General features: G+C 42.1%; 1 protein-coding gene across 5 annotated transcripts in view; it reads right to left on the bottom strand.

The window, feature by feature from the left end:
- The window catches only part of OSBPL5 (oxysterol binding protein like 5), a 111,845-nt gene that overhangs the window by 29,385 nt on the left and 66,439 nt on the right, over positions 1-16,021 (bottom strand). For all 5 annotated transcript variants that reach the window (XM_062576697.1, XM_062576695.1, XM_062576694.1 and 2 more), the window contains 4 exons: positions 12,054-12,134; positions 11,253-11,354; positions 9,453-9,656; positions 3,791-3,875 (listed from right to left, as the gene is read on the bottom strand). In XM_062576697.1, coding sequence (XP_062432681.1) covers positions 3,791-3,875; positions 9,453-9,656; positions 11,253-11,354; positions 12,054-12,134 — 472 coding nt within the window. The remainder of the gene's footprint in view (positions 1-3,790; positions 3,876-9,452; positions 9,657-11,252; positions 11,355-12,053; positions 12,135-16,021) is intronic.

Genomic DNA, 16,021 nt, shown 5'->3' with positions numbered 1-16,021 from the left:
TGGAGGAGAGGTCGCACACAAGGAACAAAATCTAAGTGTGGTTTTTATTTCCACTGTTTAGCCTTTAACCTTTGCATATCTGCCACACTGAGTCCCCCAATAACCCCTTTGGCGGCAGTGCCCCTTGGGACAGGTTTAAACAGATAACTGCAATGCCCTCCTCAGCACAAATGTGAACTGCAGACACAGTTACTGGTTTGGAAAAATAAATTTTATTTCCTGAAACTAGTAAGAGAGTTTGTACAGGTTGTGTTCGTACAGGTTGAGCCTTGTAGGCTGATACGACCTTCCAGATGTCTTTAAAACACATCACAGAGCAGACTGCTCCAGGGGTCTGTGAATGTGAAATTTACTGTAGCTTGGCGGTGATTTGGCAGGCTGTCCAGAAGTCAGGACCTCAAATCCTGCCAACAGGCCGTCACAGATGGCACAACAGAGGGGGAAAGAAGGGATTCTGGAATATATAGAGAAAAAACTAGGCCAAGTAGCTGCTGATCATGATATAGCTGCCTGGGTAGCAGAACTGTACATCTAACATATGCTGTAACTCAATATTTCCCAGCAAGTCAGAGGCTTCCATGAATTACTGTTAAATTCGCCAAATGTTCTGTGGTTCGTTTTTCACTAACTATTGACAGGGGAGGCTGTGTTAAGAAGAATATGGTCAGGACACCTCCTCAGAGATACTGCACGTTCACATAATATCATATCTCCAGAGGAGACGTGAACATCCTACAAATATATGCTAACACTATGGCAGGAAACAGATCCCACCGGGCCCATTTGCATCAACCAACTTAGCTCTTTATACCTTAAGTCCCTATCTCTCTTGACCCTAACTGCTCCCTGTACAGCTGGCCAGTGCATTAAAGAAATGAAACAAACTCAAATATACTCTCCAGGAGATGTCTGTTCACCACAGATAGATCTTTATAATTGTCTACAACTATTTGAGTAGTGTCTTTTGGGCTGTCTTAACTTGCTACAGTTTGTCTAAATTTCTTTAAAAGTAACAGCTTCCGGTTTTTGTGTCCCTGTCTGCATAAATTTTACGTTATCTATTGACATGAATACCATTTGCAAGTCACTGATTCTAGAACGCAACATTCGGGCATTTGGCTATTTGTCAGCATGTCTACACCGCTCCATGGAGCAGAGACACCCACACTGCTCCCGTGCTAACAGCAGCAAAAGTCCAGTAACCCTGCCAGGACAGCTCTTGCTTGTGGGATGCAGGTGAGTCTGGACGTACAAGCTGTACTTCATGCGCATTTGCAGATCTACCTCCTCTTCCTGCTCAAGGTACATCTACTTCTCACAGCTCACTGACCTCAGCTGTGAAGTCAAATACTTTTTATCCAGCTAAGCATTTCACCATCTTTCATGCTAGCACTTCTGCAAAAGCTTTTGCAAAGTCCAAAGCCAAAGAGACAGTTCTCAAAGCTTCATTTATGTTGGCTGTCACAGTCACCTCTTGGAATTAACTAATGGAACCTGCTGGGCATAATTTACTCACTCCAAATCTGTGCAGATGGCTCTTGAGCATTGCTAGTGCCATTCAAGAACTATTTCATCCTTAACCAAAGGTCCTAGCTACATTTGAGATATAGATTAATGATATTTGATTTAGAGGATTCTCAGTTACTGCTTCTTCCCTTGATTGCATTAGCTTTCTATTTAACCATAAGACCGTGCAGTAGAGAAGAGGAAAAATAAATCAAAACTATGCTAAGTTCTCAAGTGATTCTACCTGGAGCTACGTGGCCTTGGCACGCTTCCCAAGATCCCTGGTAAACATCTTGGCCATAGACATACATTCAAGTAACTTACTATTTGAAGCTCTTATGATACCACAGACATACAATATTTCACTGGGCAGAAAGCTTCCCACAGGCCTTTAAATACTGAAAGTTCTCATGTGCCAGATTTGGTCCCTTCTGCGTTTTTTCAGCATTGTGCTGCATGACCCAGACAGAGAGATCACAGCTAGAGACATCTTACCTTGATGATCTCCTAAGGGCTACTGCTAGTTTGGGAACCTTTATGGGTAAGGCTAATTAAAACAAAACTAAAGCTTTCTACTGCACATAACCAGTGTATAGCAGTCCACAAAAAATAGGGAGTATAAGTTCAGCCATAGGCCTCTTTGCCAGGCTGGCTTTAAGGTTTAATTATTAGACTTTTACCAGTATAAAAATTTTCATTTAGAAGACAATTGAAACGCTAAGAGAAAAAAGTACTTTATCAGACAGCAGTTTTTCTGAGATGTATGCAATGACGACACTGCTCCTTTTGCACACTCTCGTAACTAAGTTAATGGAAAAGCAAGTTACATGGATCTCTAAGGAAATAATTTAGAAGATCTGGATTGATAGACAGTTATTGAAGTTATTCAATTACCTAGGAACTCTCTGGGATTGTTCTGTATATCTATTCTGTGGTCTATCTGTCTAACCAGGTTTTGAAATGCCTGTAATTTAGCAAGTCTAGCTCAAAAGTACTTTTTTTCGAGAGACTATTATATCAATCTACATCTTTCTACACAGGTGACACTTGAGTGGAATCCTGTATTCCTTTACACAAACAAGCTATAGAAGTGGTATTGTTCCATGAGGTATAAAAGCCTCATGTTCAAAGAAATACACGTATTTCTAGGGCTCTATACAACTCCACTTATTTTTATATGATTTCACCGCACTGGCAAACAACTTTCACTGTCTAGATGGTTTATGTCACCATGAAGAGCCCACGTTGCATAGGGGCAAGATGAACAGTGTGCCAAGCCTGTAAGTAAAGTAAGTTTCCTCTTACTCTAAATGCCATGTCAAAGATGCATTTGCCATCTTTGGTGTCCCATTTCCAGCTGTTAGAAGTAAGTGAAATTTAATCATTGGACTAGAAGGACTCTGGTTTCAAAGTCCCTTGAATTCCATAAAATGGTTGTGCATTCTTGAAGTTATTCTAGGTAAGACCCAAACATGCTACCTCAGCATTCTTTGTGGAGTAGATGAAAAACATCCCTAAAATGAACAATCTAGTTTAATTTGCTGCAGTAAGAAAAAAAAATTACACAGTCTGAAGGTCAGCTGGAATTAAAATATGGTTTTAATCTTATCTACTTATAAATCACTGATATTTTAGGCCTTCTAAAGTCATTTAGAGAGATTTTCACATAGCAAGCTGGCATGTTTGTTATATACTGACCTAAATTTACCTTCCATAATTTTGTGAATTCCCAGAACAGTATTTTACAGGGGCCATCTGTGCCTGCTGTAGTGTAAACCACAGTACATTAAGTTCATAAGAGATTTCTGGTGGTAGAGAGACATCTATCAACAGGCCTTTGATAGTACTATGTCATTTTTCTCCAGCAGATCCCTCCCTAGTGAAAGGCAGATAAGCTATTAAAATCTCTCTCCAGCTGAGGGTACAGGTGAAGCCCTTCTCATCTCAGTTTCCGGGGCAGCTCCTTTCATCTTCTAGTATTTACTGACTTAGCATTTTTTCTTCAACTGCAAGCCCAGGTTCTTCATCCACGCACATGGCCAACAGAAAAGGCCCAGAAAGGTGGCTGTTTAGTGAGGAATAGGAAACAGGCCTGTGCTCTGCTCAAACTGTTTAGATGCTTGCTAACCAAAGGCATCTCAAGTTAAGTCAGCTACCATTTTTTCCTTTATGCATCAATTTATTGCATCAACCTGTTTTCTTAACTAGCATGGAGTGTGCAGCCTTGAAGTCCACATCAACCAACCCTGAAGTCTAACCAAAGCAAATAAAGACCAGAACTCACCGTCTGATTCAGAGGCTGCTCTGAAGATCAAGTAGCTGCTAGGAAGAGGCTGAGTGATCGAACCAACGTTTTCTCCCTTTGGGCCCTAGAAATGGCAGAGACAAAAACGAAGTAAGGCCCAGCAGATGCAGTGACCATTTAGTGTGTTTCTACCCTTTGTGGGCAGAGTGTGTGTTCATGATAGGAAAGAAGGAAGGAACAGATGGAGTAATTTAAGAGAAACTCATTAATAACCGGGATATTGCTGCTGCAGCTCCAAAGCAGTGACATGCTGTGACATAAATCTGGTTTCGTCTAACCTACGCTCAATGCCCAAACTATTTTGTTTATTCGGATCCCCAGAACTGGAGGAATCTTGCTCCTGCAGCTTAGGAATGGAAGTCAATTATTTGCAATTAGTCATTTCTGCGCAACACCTAAAGGGATTTGTCCATGCGTCACACACTGCAGGTCTCTGCAGCCTGACCTGCTAGCAACGAAACGCCTTTGCTTCATGTATCACCATAAAAGTGACGGCTCACACTTTGTGCCACAGGCACCTTCAGCAGAGAGGTCTACTGCACTGACAGCTCTTCTGGAAGGAGGCAAGGGGAAGCTCCCCCCTGTAAATGCATCTACAGGGACAAGGCACTGCTCCAGGGAAGGAGGAGACTGTAGAGGGAAGGTTTCCCCATGTGCACACATGTTGCTAGACTGTAGTCTGTCACCACTGTATCTGGGCCCACTAGGAGCCTGTATGATTGCCACCTGGCCCAGAGGAAGGGGAGTCCTTCGTTTAGTTTCTAGAGAACAGTACAGACAATGCTTAAAATCTGCCAGGAAATTTTTGCAGTTTGAGTATGACTCTCCTTTCTAGTATGAACTGCTACAATATCCCATCTTGCTCTTTGAAGGATAGACTTCTCCCTCACATTTCTAACCAACAAAATAGCAAAATATTTTCCAGTAACAGAAAATCTTTCACCTAAGAATTCACTCTCTGACTGCCAATGAAAACTGCTCCCACTTGCAAGTGTCTGAGTTACATCGTGGTTTTATATGAGGATTTTTTGGGAGTTCCACTCAGTAAGCCAAAATTTGTAAAGAATGAAGAGTGCAAGCATAGGACCAGCATCAAATTGCATCTGTGCCTACAACACAAAGATGTACTGCTGAAAATACAGCAGTCTCCAGTCTGGCTTCTTGTCACCTCAATCTTCCACTGTCAGGAGAAACAGGGATCCTTGTTACTCACCTGTTTCCCTCCTCCCCTCTCCAGCAAGAGGCTCAGGATTCATGAAATTAAGATTGTTTACAGGCTTAATAGTTGGGACTGGCAAATTTGCGATTTGATTAGTGATCCAGAGCAGAACAGCTCAAGACGTTACTAGTGACATTAATGCAATCAGGCAGCATTCCCAGTGGCATTTTTCCATGCCCAAGCTTGCAGCTGAGCAGGCGCTCAAGAACTGTTGATAACACCATTACATGAGGCGGTTTTCAGTGCACGGATTGATACTTTCTCTCTCGGAGGAAAAAAACCCACAACTGAATAGTGCAGATACGGAGAACTGATATAAGAACCAATAAAATAAAAAGGAAGCAGGGGTTGACACAAGGCTTTAGGAGGTGTTTGAGCATGTGGATAAACACAAGGAGCAGCCAAGTCACTCTGTCAGGGAAACGTATTTAATAGTAAGACACAGGGAGATGGCTGTTTCCCACAGAGCTCCGTAAAACAAAACAGGCCAGAAAAATAAAATTAGCATCTCTGCAAAGTAAATGAGGTTCTGTATCTGCACAGCGGAGATAATAACGCCTTCTACTTCTCAGCCTTTGAGCATCGTGCCTGTTTCACGTCTAAGACCTCCAAGACAATGACCGTCTCTCAGTAAAAGCAAATGTTCTCCCTGCTACATTGGAACCCTGAGCTCAGCTGCAGCCTCCAGACAGTACAACTAATAAAGAAGCATCTTTAGATCATTCCTCTCTTTAAATTCGATTTGAGACTTAAAGGTGTTATCAAAAAGGGGTGTTTATGCTCAGAAAAATGGAGCTGACTTCATTGGAGAGTCCTGGAGAGTCATAAAACAAAGCTTACAGAAGAAAAACGTATCTTTCATTAACGGTACTGTGGATAAATGTAAGCATGACGATGAAACTAACTGGGTTGTGTTGTGGAGTAGAACAAACATCCCTAAAAGAAGTGGCACAAGTCCCATATCTAGAACTTCTTCCCTTTGTTTTCTTTAAACGCACGACTCAAAACACTGAAATCAATAAAATAAAAATCATACATATTCCCAGACTCAGTGGACCTGACCCTGGCTCATTTACTGCTCTAAATCCATGACAGCACAAACTGCAGTTAATAACGAGCATTTCCACACCACAACGTTCAGCTCCAATAGAGCTGTGCTCCAACAGAAATATGAACTATTCCAGGACATTTATTTGGGACAGCTGGGCAACCGAAGCCATCCAACAACCGTACACTTCCTCCAAGAAGCAAGAGGGCAGACGTCCACACCCTCATAGTAATTACTGAGTTGGCATTTGCTGGTCTCCTGCCATCATCCTCACAAAAAGTCTCTTCCCTGAAGCAGCGTGGAAGCAAGCTGCCATCACACGATGGACAAGGTGTCTCCGCAGTAGCATTTGGAGCGTGCAGGGAAACTTTTCTTACGGTTGTTTGTGCTGATGACTGGTTTTGAGATTTTGGTGGGTTTGGTCTCAAAAGGCCTAGGCAGAGCAAAAAGGTAAAAGGTCTAATTCATATGCATCATGAAGCAGGACTTTCAGGCTAAAAAATTAACTCTCAAGAAGCCAAGGGCACTGTGTAGAATAAAGTAGTCCCCACTCCCAGGGAAATGCTTCTAAGACAGCTCCAGAAAGCAGAGAGCTTTACGGGAGGAAAAGCTACCTGGTGCATACGTCTAGCTGTTAACTGTAAGAAATCGTCTTTCACCCTACATACCTACCATTTGACAGGTACCCAAAATTTCATCCTGCTCTAAGCCAAGTTAAATGGCTGCGCATTAAATTTAACTGGCATGACTAGCATGACTATAAATGTCTAGGACAGTGCTTGAAGCAGATAATGTTTGTTGCAGGGTATGTGGCTGAGCCTGGCAGTTACCTCCGGACATTTACAGAGCACCCAGGTTAACACTGACAGGGTGCTCATTAGCTTGAGTTAGCTGGAAGTCCTCTAATGTGAGTCCAAATCAGACCATCAGCTCCAGGCCAGACATTCTGGAAACTACAGAAGCCACTTTAGACAGAAGTGAAAATTATTTAGCCAGATCTTAGTTCTGTCATGAAGGACAGTAACTTGGGTTTATTGTTTGAGTTCAGGCTAACCTTTATTTCAGGAGAAACTGGCCTTTTTTGCAGAGTTACACAAAACAAGTTTAGACTAGTCAGTCAACTCTGCTTCAGTTGCTTTAAAAGAAGGCCACAAAATGACATAAAATGAATTAGTATTTTTAGCAACTTCAGCCTTAAACTGTTGTCAGAGTGCTGACAGCTTCTTTGACACCAAGTCATTCGCTGGTGGATTTCTTGATATGTATTTTGGTGTTCACCTTGGGGCTGAAAGCATCTATCATGCACAACAATCCAACCTGAACTCAAGTTTCAGGAAATATCCTGAAACTCATGCTGTTCAAACGCTGCTTTCCAAACATCTCTCTCAAAAGCTTCAGAACATTACTTTGACTTTAAAACTCAAATCTCTTGGGATCTTCTCTAGTACACAAACACTTTCAGAGATATATTCCCTTCATATTTAATATATTAATTCCTGTTCCTGTCATTTATTTTTTCAAGAGACACAGAAATTAGATATACACACACACACATACACTTTTGCATATTTATAAAAATTCTTTCTTTTGGATGACTCATGCCAAGTTCTGGCATCTCGCAACACTTCAGATCTCTAAATGATACTACTTTTTCACTATCCTTCTTACTGTGCTTTTCAGAAGAATTCAGTTGACCTGTCAAGTCAGAACAAATTTTTTGATTCATGGATAGCAAATGATTGACAACTTTCTTGGGCATAGGCTCTGAATAAGACAAGCATCACGACTCTTAAAATTGAGTAAGAAGCAAAGTGGCAGCCAAATCTTTGGGACATAAAGCAAAAACGATGTGCCTAGGCACAGACTAGAGCTACGCTACTGTCAGAAAAAAGCAGCTCTTACCCTGGATTGTTGAGGTTTATTTTAATTCTCTCCTTTTACCGTACTCAAAATCATGACTTCATATACCATTTCAGCAGGATGAGCAGGGTGAGGTTGCTTGATCTGCTCCCATAAGGCTTCCCCTCCATTTCATTAGACTTTTTGGTGCCACTGACAAATGCCATCATCCTTCTCACATAAATCTTTCCAGGCACACTTATTCTGCTGACCACTTTGCAGCAAGGAAATAAACCACAATGCCTTGTTTATTCTGATGATATTTCTTAGAGAATTTATATCTGCAATAACTCTGCAGAGCTGCTGTTTCTAATGGGGAAACAAAGTTCAAGAACAGTTAAGTACCATCTCTTCAAGGCATCTAACAGAAGTTGCATTCAGTGCTTGTCAAGAGGTGCTGAGGTCTTTCTTTTTGCTCACAGACATTAGGTAATTGTTTTCTTTTTGCCTATACTTAAAGGAAAAAAAAGAAACATAGCTCTTTAAAACTTGGAGGGAGTTATTTTAAGAGGTGTGAGAAACTACTATTATTCATGCTACAGGGAGATCCAGAGGCCACTGCTGGAGCTACTGTGCATAAAGCAAGAGACTGTCTCAGTCTCTGAGCAACAACAGCCAGAGCAAGGCTTCCAAATGCGGGACAGAAAGCTTTGCTATTTCCATTTTAAATAAAATAAAATCAAGGCAAGACAGATTAGACAACCTATCTGAAGTCACACCTCTGTGGCACAATTGAGGCTTGGGAAGACCAGTGCCCACCACAAACCCAAACCTCAGAGACACTAACAGAAACATGCCTTGGTCAAATCATTCATCTGATTTTTACCGCTTTGCCAACCCTCTTCTAGTGTTGTCAAAAGCATTTAGTGCTTTGCACATCCTTGTTTTGGGAAAGTCAGTTAACTGCATCAACTCCTGATCTCCTATCAGGGCTTGATATGGCTCCTAGATGTGGATCATTTTTTCTGCACTAACATGTTTTCCCTTTCCTGAATTTATGCATGCATCTATACACCAAGAAAGATACACGTGTATAACTAACCACAACTCATCGTGCTCCTTTGATGTCACACCATGACCAAATTTCAGTGTCCACAATCTTTTCATGCAGTCAAATCACCGTCACTAAGAACATCCGAATAATTGAAAATCTAGATAGTATAACCACCCTCAAAAATCTCTGCACCACTTTCCCAGTCCTCTAGTCCTACAAGATTTCATCAGTTTAGGCTCTCTGCTGAGTCAAGGCATGATGCCAGTTCACTGCAGAGTAGCAAAGCAGTATAGTGGAGTCTGTGCGTTGTTGCACTGAAGCTAAGAAGCTTTACCAGACAAAATTCAGCTCACAAAGAGCCACACAAGGCAAACTGCTATTTGTAGCCTATTTGGAAAGCTGCTTCTCCCTACTCGGACTTCTCATTGCTCAGAGACTTTGGTGACCAAGGAGAAGTTGTTCAGCTCGTTAGGGTTGTTACCTTTACAGCCCAGATTGATTGATCCAAAGGATGAAATAGCTTAAAACAGAAGCCGTCCTTTTTGGAGGGTCTCTCAATCAGCTCACAAGAATGGAGCAAAATTGTCCCAACCCACTGTCCGATCTTTGGTGTTTTATAAATCAGCAGCACTCCTGGTTTCAGAACGCACCACAGCTTGGTCCAGCTCTTCAGAGTCCCACGGATCTGGAGTGGGGGCAAGGAGAAAACAGAAAGTTGCTTTTAGGTTGCTTCTTAGAAGAAAAAAACAGTATTTATCCAGTATTTATTCAGTATTCATATTTCCAGTATGCACTGCTCCCCGGCCAGACTAAGACATACTTTCACGATAGTTATACTGCATTGTCCAGACAGTTTCAGGGATCTCACAGCAAAATCCCAGAGCATGCAACTCCAGCTATCACAACCTACTCTTCATATTTCTATTACTTACTTGGTGTTTCCAGCTTTCTTAATATTTCAGACAAGCAGCAACGCTGGCTACATGACAGTGATTTGTTAATAATAACGGAGGGCATGCCAAACAGGGCATCACAGAGAGAAATGTTATAGCTAGTCTAACTGACCTTAGAAGTCATTTTAATAGTGCTCTGCCAAACAGAGCTATTAATGGGTTCTGTCAAATATCACAATTTTAAAGCACCTTCTCCAGCCGGTTTACTTCTCCATCAAGCTCAATGCACATTCTCTCTTACAGAGAAGACATTAAAACTGATAGCATATATTATAGTTAATAGCTTTAAGAACGAGGACACTTCTTTGTAAGGTTAGATTTTGCCTAAGGTGTTCTTGTCTTCAGTGTGCATAGGCTGGCTCTCAGCTCTCGTGCTGGTGCTCTGCTTTCAGAGCCTAGCACCATTCATTGTTGAGCTAGAAATTTCCAGCTGCAGCAAATGCAACACAGGTGCTTTGTATAAAAATCTCAGTATTTAGCTATCACCAACACCAAACACTATGGAAGTATTTTGTTGCTAATCTTCTTTCTTAAGTAAACAAATACACTTCTCATTTGCCTAGATTCTAACACTGATCACAAAACAGCGTTAGCAGTTTTTCAAAGTGGTCACAAATGCAATTGTATTGTTTCATTAAATCCATCGTTTAATTTTTTTTTTTAAAAAAAGGAAAAAAGCTACTTGTTTGGAGATGTTTGAAAAATTAAGTTTTACCATTATAAAGGAGGCAACCAATTCACGATTAATCAAGAAAAGTAAATGCTCTAATGAAGAATAAGATAGTTGTCAGAGACAACATCTCTCAGTGTCAGTCCAAATTTGTTTTGTCACGTACGAAGTTTCAGGGCTTCAATGAGAAGCCGTCACTTTTTGAGTCCTTGCACAAGGAGAAATTACAGTTGTCATTAGGTCCCCTATGCTTCATTCTGGGTTGTGACAACGTAAAATCCAATTGTCAATAGAACAAGCTGTATCTGCCCATTTCCAAGATGTTACTCTGTCTGTTCCTTGTTCAGTAGGAAAACCCATCAAGGGGAAAAGGCCAGCAGACTCCTTTAAAGAGGAAGACAGAACAGAGGAACATCATCAGTTCCTTTTGTATTATGCTCTTTTTGAGACCTTATTCCTGTTAAGGACAAAGAACAGATGGACTGAATTAGGTTAAGATGGAACATAAACATTGCCCGTAGCTTCACAGCAGCACCAACTGAAAATTACTCAGTCTGCCCTCGCTCAAGGAAGTGCTAGTGCACACGTCTCAGACACAGCAAGCACTTCGCACTTGTTTTTTCTGACAGCCTCAGAAGCAATGGTCTGTACTAAATACCTTCAGCCAGTCTGCTGTGATCACCACGCTGGGATCCTTTAGAGCACTGAAGAGCTGCTTGGTAGCTCTTTTCTTCTCCTGTCTGTAATTTTTTTTTTGTACCTGGTTCAGAACAGAGGAAAACAGCAGGTGTAATCACATCCTCTTTGGGGGAGGAAAGAACATAAGGCATTAAAGACAGCCCTGTATAGCACAGCTAGAGCCTGACCCAGCACAAGTTCCTCAAAAAAGGAGTACAAGGGGGAACCATGTAACGAGATAGCAGATACTATCTTTGCTTCTGAATTTCCACTAAACACCATCAATTTTTGCAGTTTACATGTTCTCCTTTGTGGGGAAAGGGGAGAGGCTGAATACACAATTGTCCCCCCCTCTTAAATTAAAGATATTAAAACTAATTTAATCCTAAAGCAAATTAATGTGGTTTTGGTAGACAAAAAAAAACAAACATTCAAGGAATTATTTGCCCAGACTGCCTAGAAACACCCTCCTGACCAGAGCAATGAAGGGTTATGATCTTACTCAGGTGCCTAACAGCTCTGCAACACATGAACAGAGCACCATACACTGATATTTTCTGTTTGCAATATATAATCTAATCCTGTACAATATATAATCTAATCCTGAACCCTGATAATACCCTTGGCCAATAATGACTCCTGGAAGAGTCAGAGTCTTTTCTGGGTCTTGGGAAATGACTCACAGTAGTTCCCAAAGGTTACTTTGGAAGGTACTACTTCCAAACTTCACTGTTTTGTAAAAGCGGGTCAGCTGATGCTGACTTGGCTGCTGTGCACGTACCTTCAGTGTTTCCTTCTTCGTGAATTTGGCCGTGGGAGACACACACTCTTTGTCAGACCCATTGCAAAGCTTATATTCATTCTAAAAAAAAGAGGGAGAGAGGAAGTAGGAATGCGTTTACATGGAGTAGTTTGAGTCATGCTTTAACGAAGGGTTGTTTACATCTTCCAGGAAACCAGGAAAGGGCCAATAGCGGGCTTCATCAGCAGACAAGGGGCACCCTCAAGAAGAGCATGCTGGCACTGCGCTCTGAACTCCCTTCTTACATGCAGGGTTTTGTGGAAAATTCCCCTCCACATTTTCTTCGTATTTCTCCCACACAGACATTAATCTTATTAGAAACAACAAAAAATCTGTTCTTATTCCTAACTTTGAAAATTACCCATCTCTTTCAGATCCTAGAGCATTTCAGTTACTCAAAAACTACGGGGAAGTTGGTAGAGGTCTTTCAAAACTACAGTCATTATTGGCAATGACTATTGCCTTAATTGAAATGTCCAGGAACATGAGTGGGCAAGAAACGACCTAATCATGTTACAGAAAATACAGAAAATTATCCTCATCTTGGCCTTAGGAAGCTAGGCACAAAATATTTAGTCACTTTAAATCATCTCTAACAGCGTCAGTGCTATTTAAATTCACTTTCAGAGACTGAAGACTGATCTCATGATTGTGCTGATGGGCTGAAAAAATGATTTAGTTGCATTAGACAAGACACAACATCACTGTTCCCCAAAATATGGTGCACTTACCAACATAGCCCTCTGGAGCCAGCTCTCAACCAGGACTCCCCTTGGACAGGTATCATTAGTAAGGTGTACAAGCCTTGCGAAGGGCACATGGGGTGATCTGGAATCTGCTGCTCATTATGTGGCCCTGGGGAAGTTACTTCTTCTCTCTGGGCCTGTTTTCCTTCCAGCCTTTCATCTTTCTTAGGCATTTACACTGTTCTCTTTTGGGGTAAGGCACCATCTCTCCTTCTTAGCCATGATAATTTTGTAAAAAACTCAGCCCCTGGCCACACTGATTTAATGATTCTGATGCAAAAATGAGCTGCATTAAGGAGAATACACATCAGACACGGTTCCCATTTACCAGCTTGCTGTTATGATGTGAAACACACCCAGTGGGCTCTCGAATGTTCACGTGTGCATCATGAGTCACTGTAATCATTTCACAGCCCCTTCAGTCTTAAGAGACCCACTTTTTTTTCCCCCCTCCCAGTGACACAGAAATCTCTCCAGCTACTATAGCCACAAGTCACACTGAACATTAGTTGGGAAGGGTTTAATGACAGCTGGATCAATCCTTTTCACATGACTGACATGGAGAGAAATATGCAGGGACATGGCCAGATCACAGCAAACAGGACATCGACCAGGCTTTGGAGACTGCAGCAACACAAAAACATGAAGAGGCACCCCTAAATGCAGCATCTCTAGAGCAAAACTTTCTGGATGATGCAGAGTAAAAATTAGGGGCAAAAAGGGCAATTTACAAAAGGGACAGGGTCACTGTAGAATCTAATACTTGCTCTTACCACAAGTCTACTAAAAATAAAACTACACAGGACACTGGAGAATAAACAGAAAAATAAAAACTTCATTCTGTGAGGGTATATAGAAACTAGTGAAGTCTCTGATCTGACAGTCCAGATTATAAGTGAACTTGGCTTTAGCACTGCTCAAAGAAAACACCAGCTCCTGCAATCCTGCAATCTATTCAATGTTTGCCATCTTTGTTTAGCAGAAAGAAAATCCTCCTCCTCTACCTGCAATGCAGTCTCTGATGCATATTTTATGTATCCTCTGCACATGGGACTTCACTGTAAAAACACAGGATTTACAACAGGGACCATGGCGCTGACACCACAACATCTGAGCAGCAAATCCTGCCTGGGGGTCTTTGCCACACTTCCAAGGGCAGGGTTGCACATTTGAGAAGTACGCTATTAGCTCTTCTTCATGAGGAAACACTTTCAAGTGATAAAATGATTCTGAGAAAGAACCTCCCAGAATTATAAAGAGATTACGCTTTCGTAATTCAAGACACACGTTATCCTGCCCCTGGAAATTGGTCTGATTTCTCCCCCCTTCTCCCAATTAGCAGGGAGAGTGTCCTGTCCTTGAGATACGATTAAGAGCTGACTCTTTGCAGGCAATTTTACCCCCTCCTGCCCAGGCAAGCAGGCACCGGAGGAAACACTGCACACTGCTCATAGTTAGCCAGCGTGGATAAGCAGCAATAGCACAGGCGTTCGTGAGGCTCTTACTCAGGTGTCAGCAAACCACAAGAATAGAGAGAGTGCTTTTTTACTTAATTAACTAAAATACACTGAAGTCACTTGTTGCCTGGCTCATGCTAAAAATGAGCAACCACAAAATTTCAAATTGGGACAGAGGATGAAGAGGTGAGCAATCCTTATACCCACCGCAGTCTTTAGCAGTTCATTAAATACAGTGAAGTTTGCCTGAAATCAAGTTTGTCTGAAATCACTAGGTCAAAGCAGCTGCCTGAACAGCCTCAGAGGTTGCAAAACTGTGTGCGTCTTCCTTCACCCCCCAAGAGTTGGCCAGAGGCACTGTATTCGCTAACCTTGCACGTAAATGGGAACACGGCCACAGGGATGGCACACCGTAATAGAGGCTTGAGGGTGGATGAGAAAGAGGCGGTCGCTTGAGCCTCTGCCCACTTGCAGAAGGATCTGTGCTGCAAAGCGATGACTACTGCAGCTCCCTAAGGTGGTTATAAAAGGGCCAAGCTTTATAAAAAGGAAATCTCACTAAAACCAAGTGACGTTACTAGGAGAAACAGAGGAGCTTTCAGACGTGCCTGACCTGGGACTTTTATTTGCAGAAACTTGACCCCTTTCCCCAGTTACTTTTCAGATTAGGCAGACTGAGGGCTTCTCCCTGCCAGCTTTGCCTGTTGGTGTGCTTATGAGGATGCATAGATCCTAAGCAGCTCTTTGCTCGCAGGCGATCTCCAGGTCTCCAGCACGAAAAGCACTGCCTTTCTGTTCAGGCAGTTCTCCCCTTTTGATTTCAGGCCCCAGGACTGCCTCCCCCAGGGCCCCTCTATTTGTACTCTCCATGCTGTGGTGGACAACATACAGTTCTCTCCAGGTTTAACCTGCTGAGTTGATTTTGATGAACGGTATGATTTCGTATTTTTACATGAATCTCTCATAATAGTTTCGAGGTATCTCATGGTAGGTGTGAAGTTCAGTAAATCCAGGCTGTAAACTGTAAAGATCCCCAAAACACAGCAAGGCTTTACAGCACTAAGACACATTAAAAGTATTTAATGATGTTCTTCTGTTGACCTGCCTTGCTCATCCTGGTAGAAAACAAGGAGAAACATTTTGTCGTCACAGTAATTTATTCAAAGAGACTGGGATATGTACAGGATAGCAGAGTCTGGCCCTCTCCCTCTGCAACACCGCAGGAACAGTACTAACCAGAGATGGGACTTCATACAATGGGGAGCGTAGTGAACTCGTATTCTTTAAAAAAAATTAATGACAGGGATATTCTAATGAGGTAAGCCATGGGTATGTTGCATATACTGCTTCTCATAATGATAAGGCTAGAAGACAGTTAATCCGCCAAAAACTTTTTCAGGCCATGCCTCAGCACTTATAAGGGTAGAAAAGTGTCGCCCCTCGCTGTACTCTAACCAGACCCATCCTTTCCAGGCTGGACTGGTGACATTGCTGGGTGATGCCTGGCTGTACTACACATTGAGATGCACTTTTTATCCCCAGTAGGTCTCTGTTGCCTTTCATCTCAGTCATGTAGAGCTCCACTGATGACAGGCAGCAGGTATCACAACACTATCATTTCTTGAAGGCCTTTGCAAAACAACACTGCACTGCTCTGACCATAAAGCTACTCTAACTTCAGGTCTTTTTGGCCTTCATTTCCAAGAGGAACCAAATCACTTCATAGGGAAACAGGCTGCAATCA

The sequence above is a fragment of the Rhea pennata genome, chromosome 5 (assembly GCF_028389875.1).
Source record: "Rhea pennata isolate bPtePen1 chromosome 5, bPtePen1.pri, whole genome shotgun sequence".
In the NCBI taxonomy this organism is placed as follows: Eukaryota; Metazoa; Chordata; class Aves; order Rheiformes; family Rheidae; genus Rhea; species Rhea pennata.
Note: the sequence above shows the minus strand (reverse complement) of the source record. Positions and strands in the feature narration are given on the sequence as shown.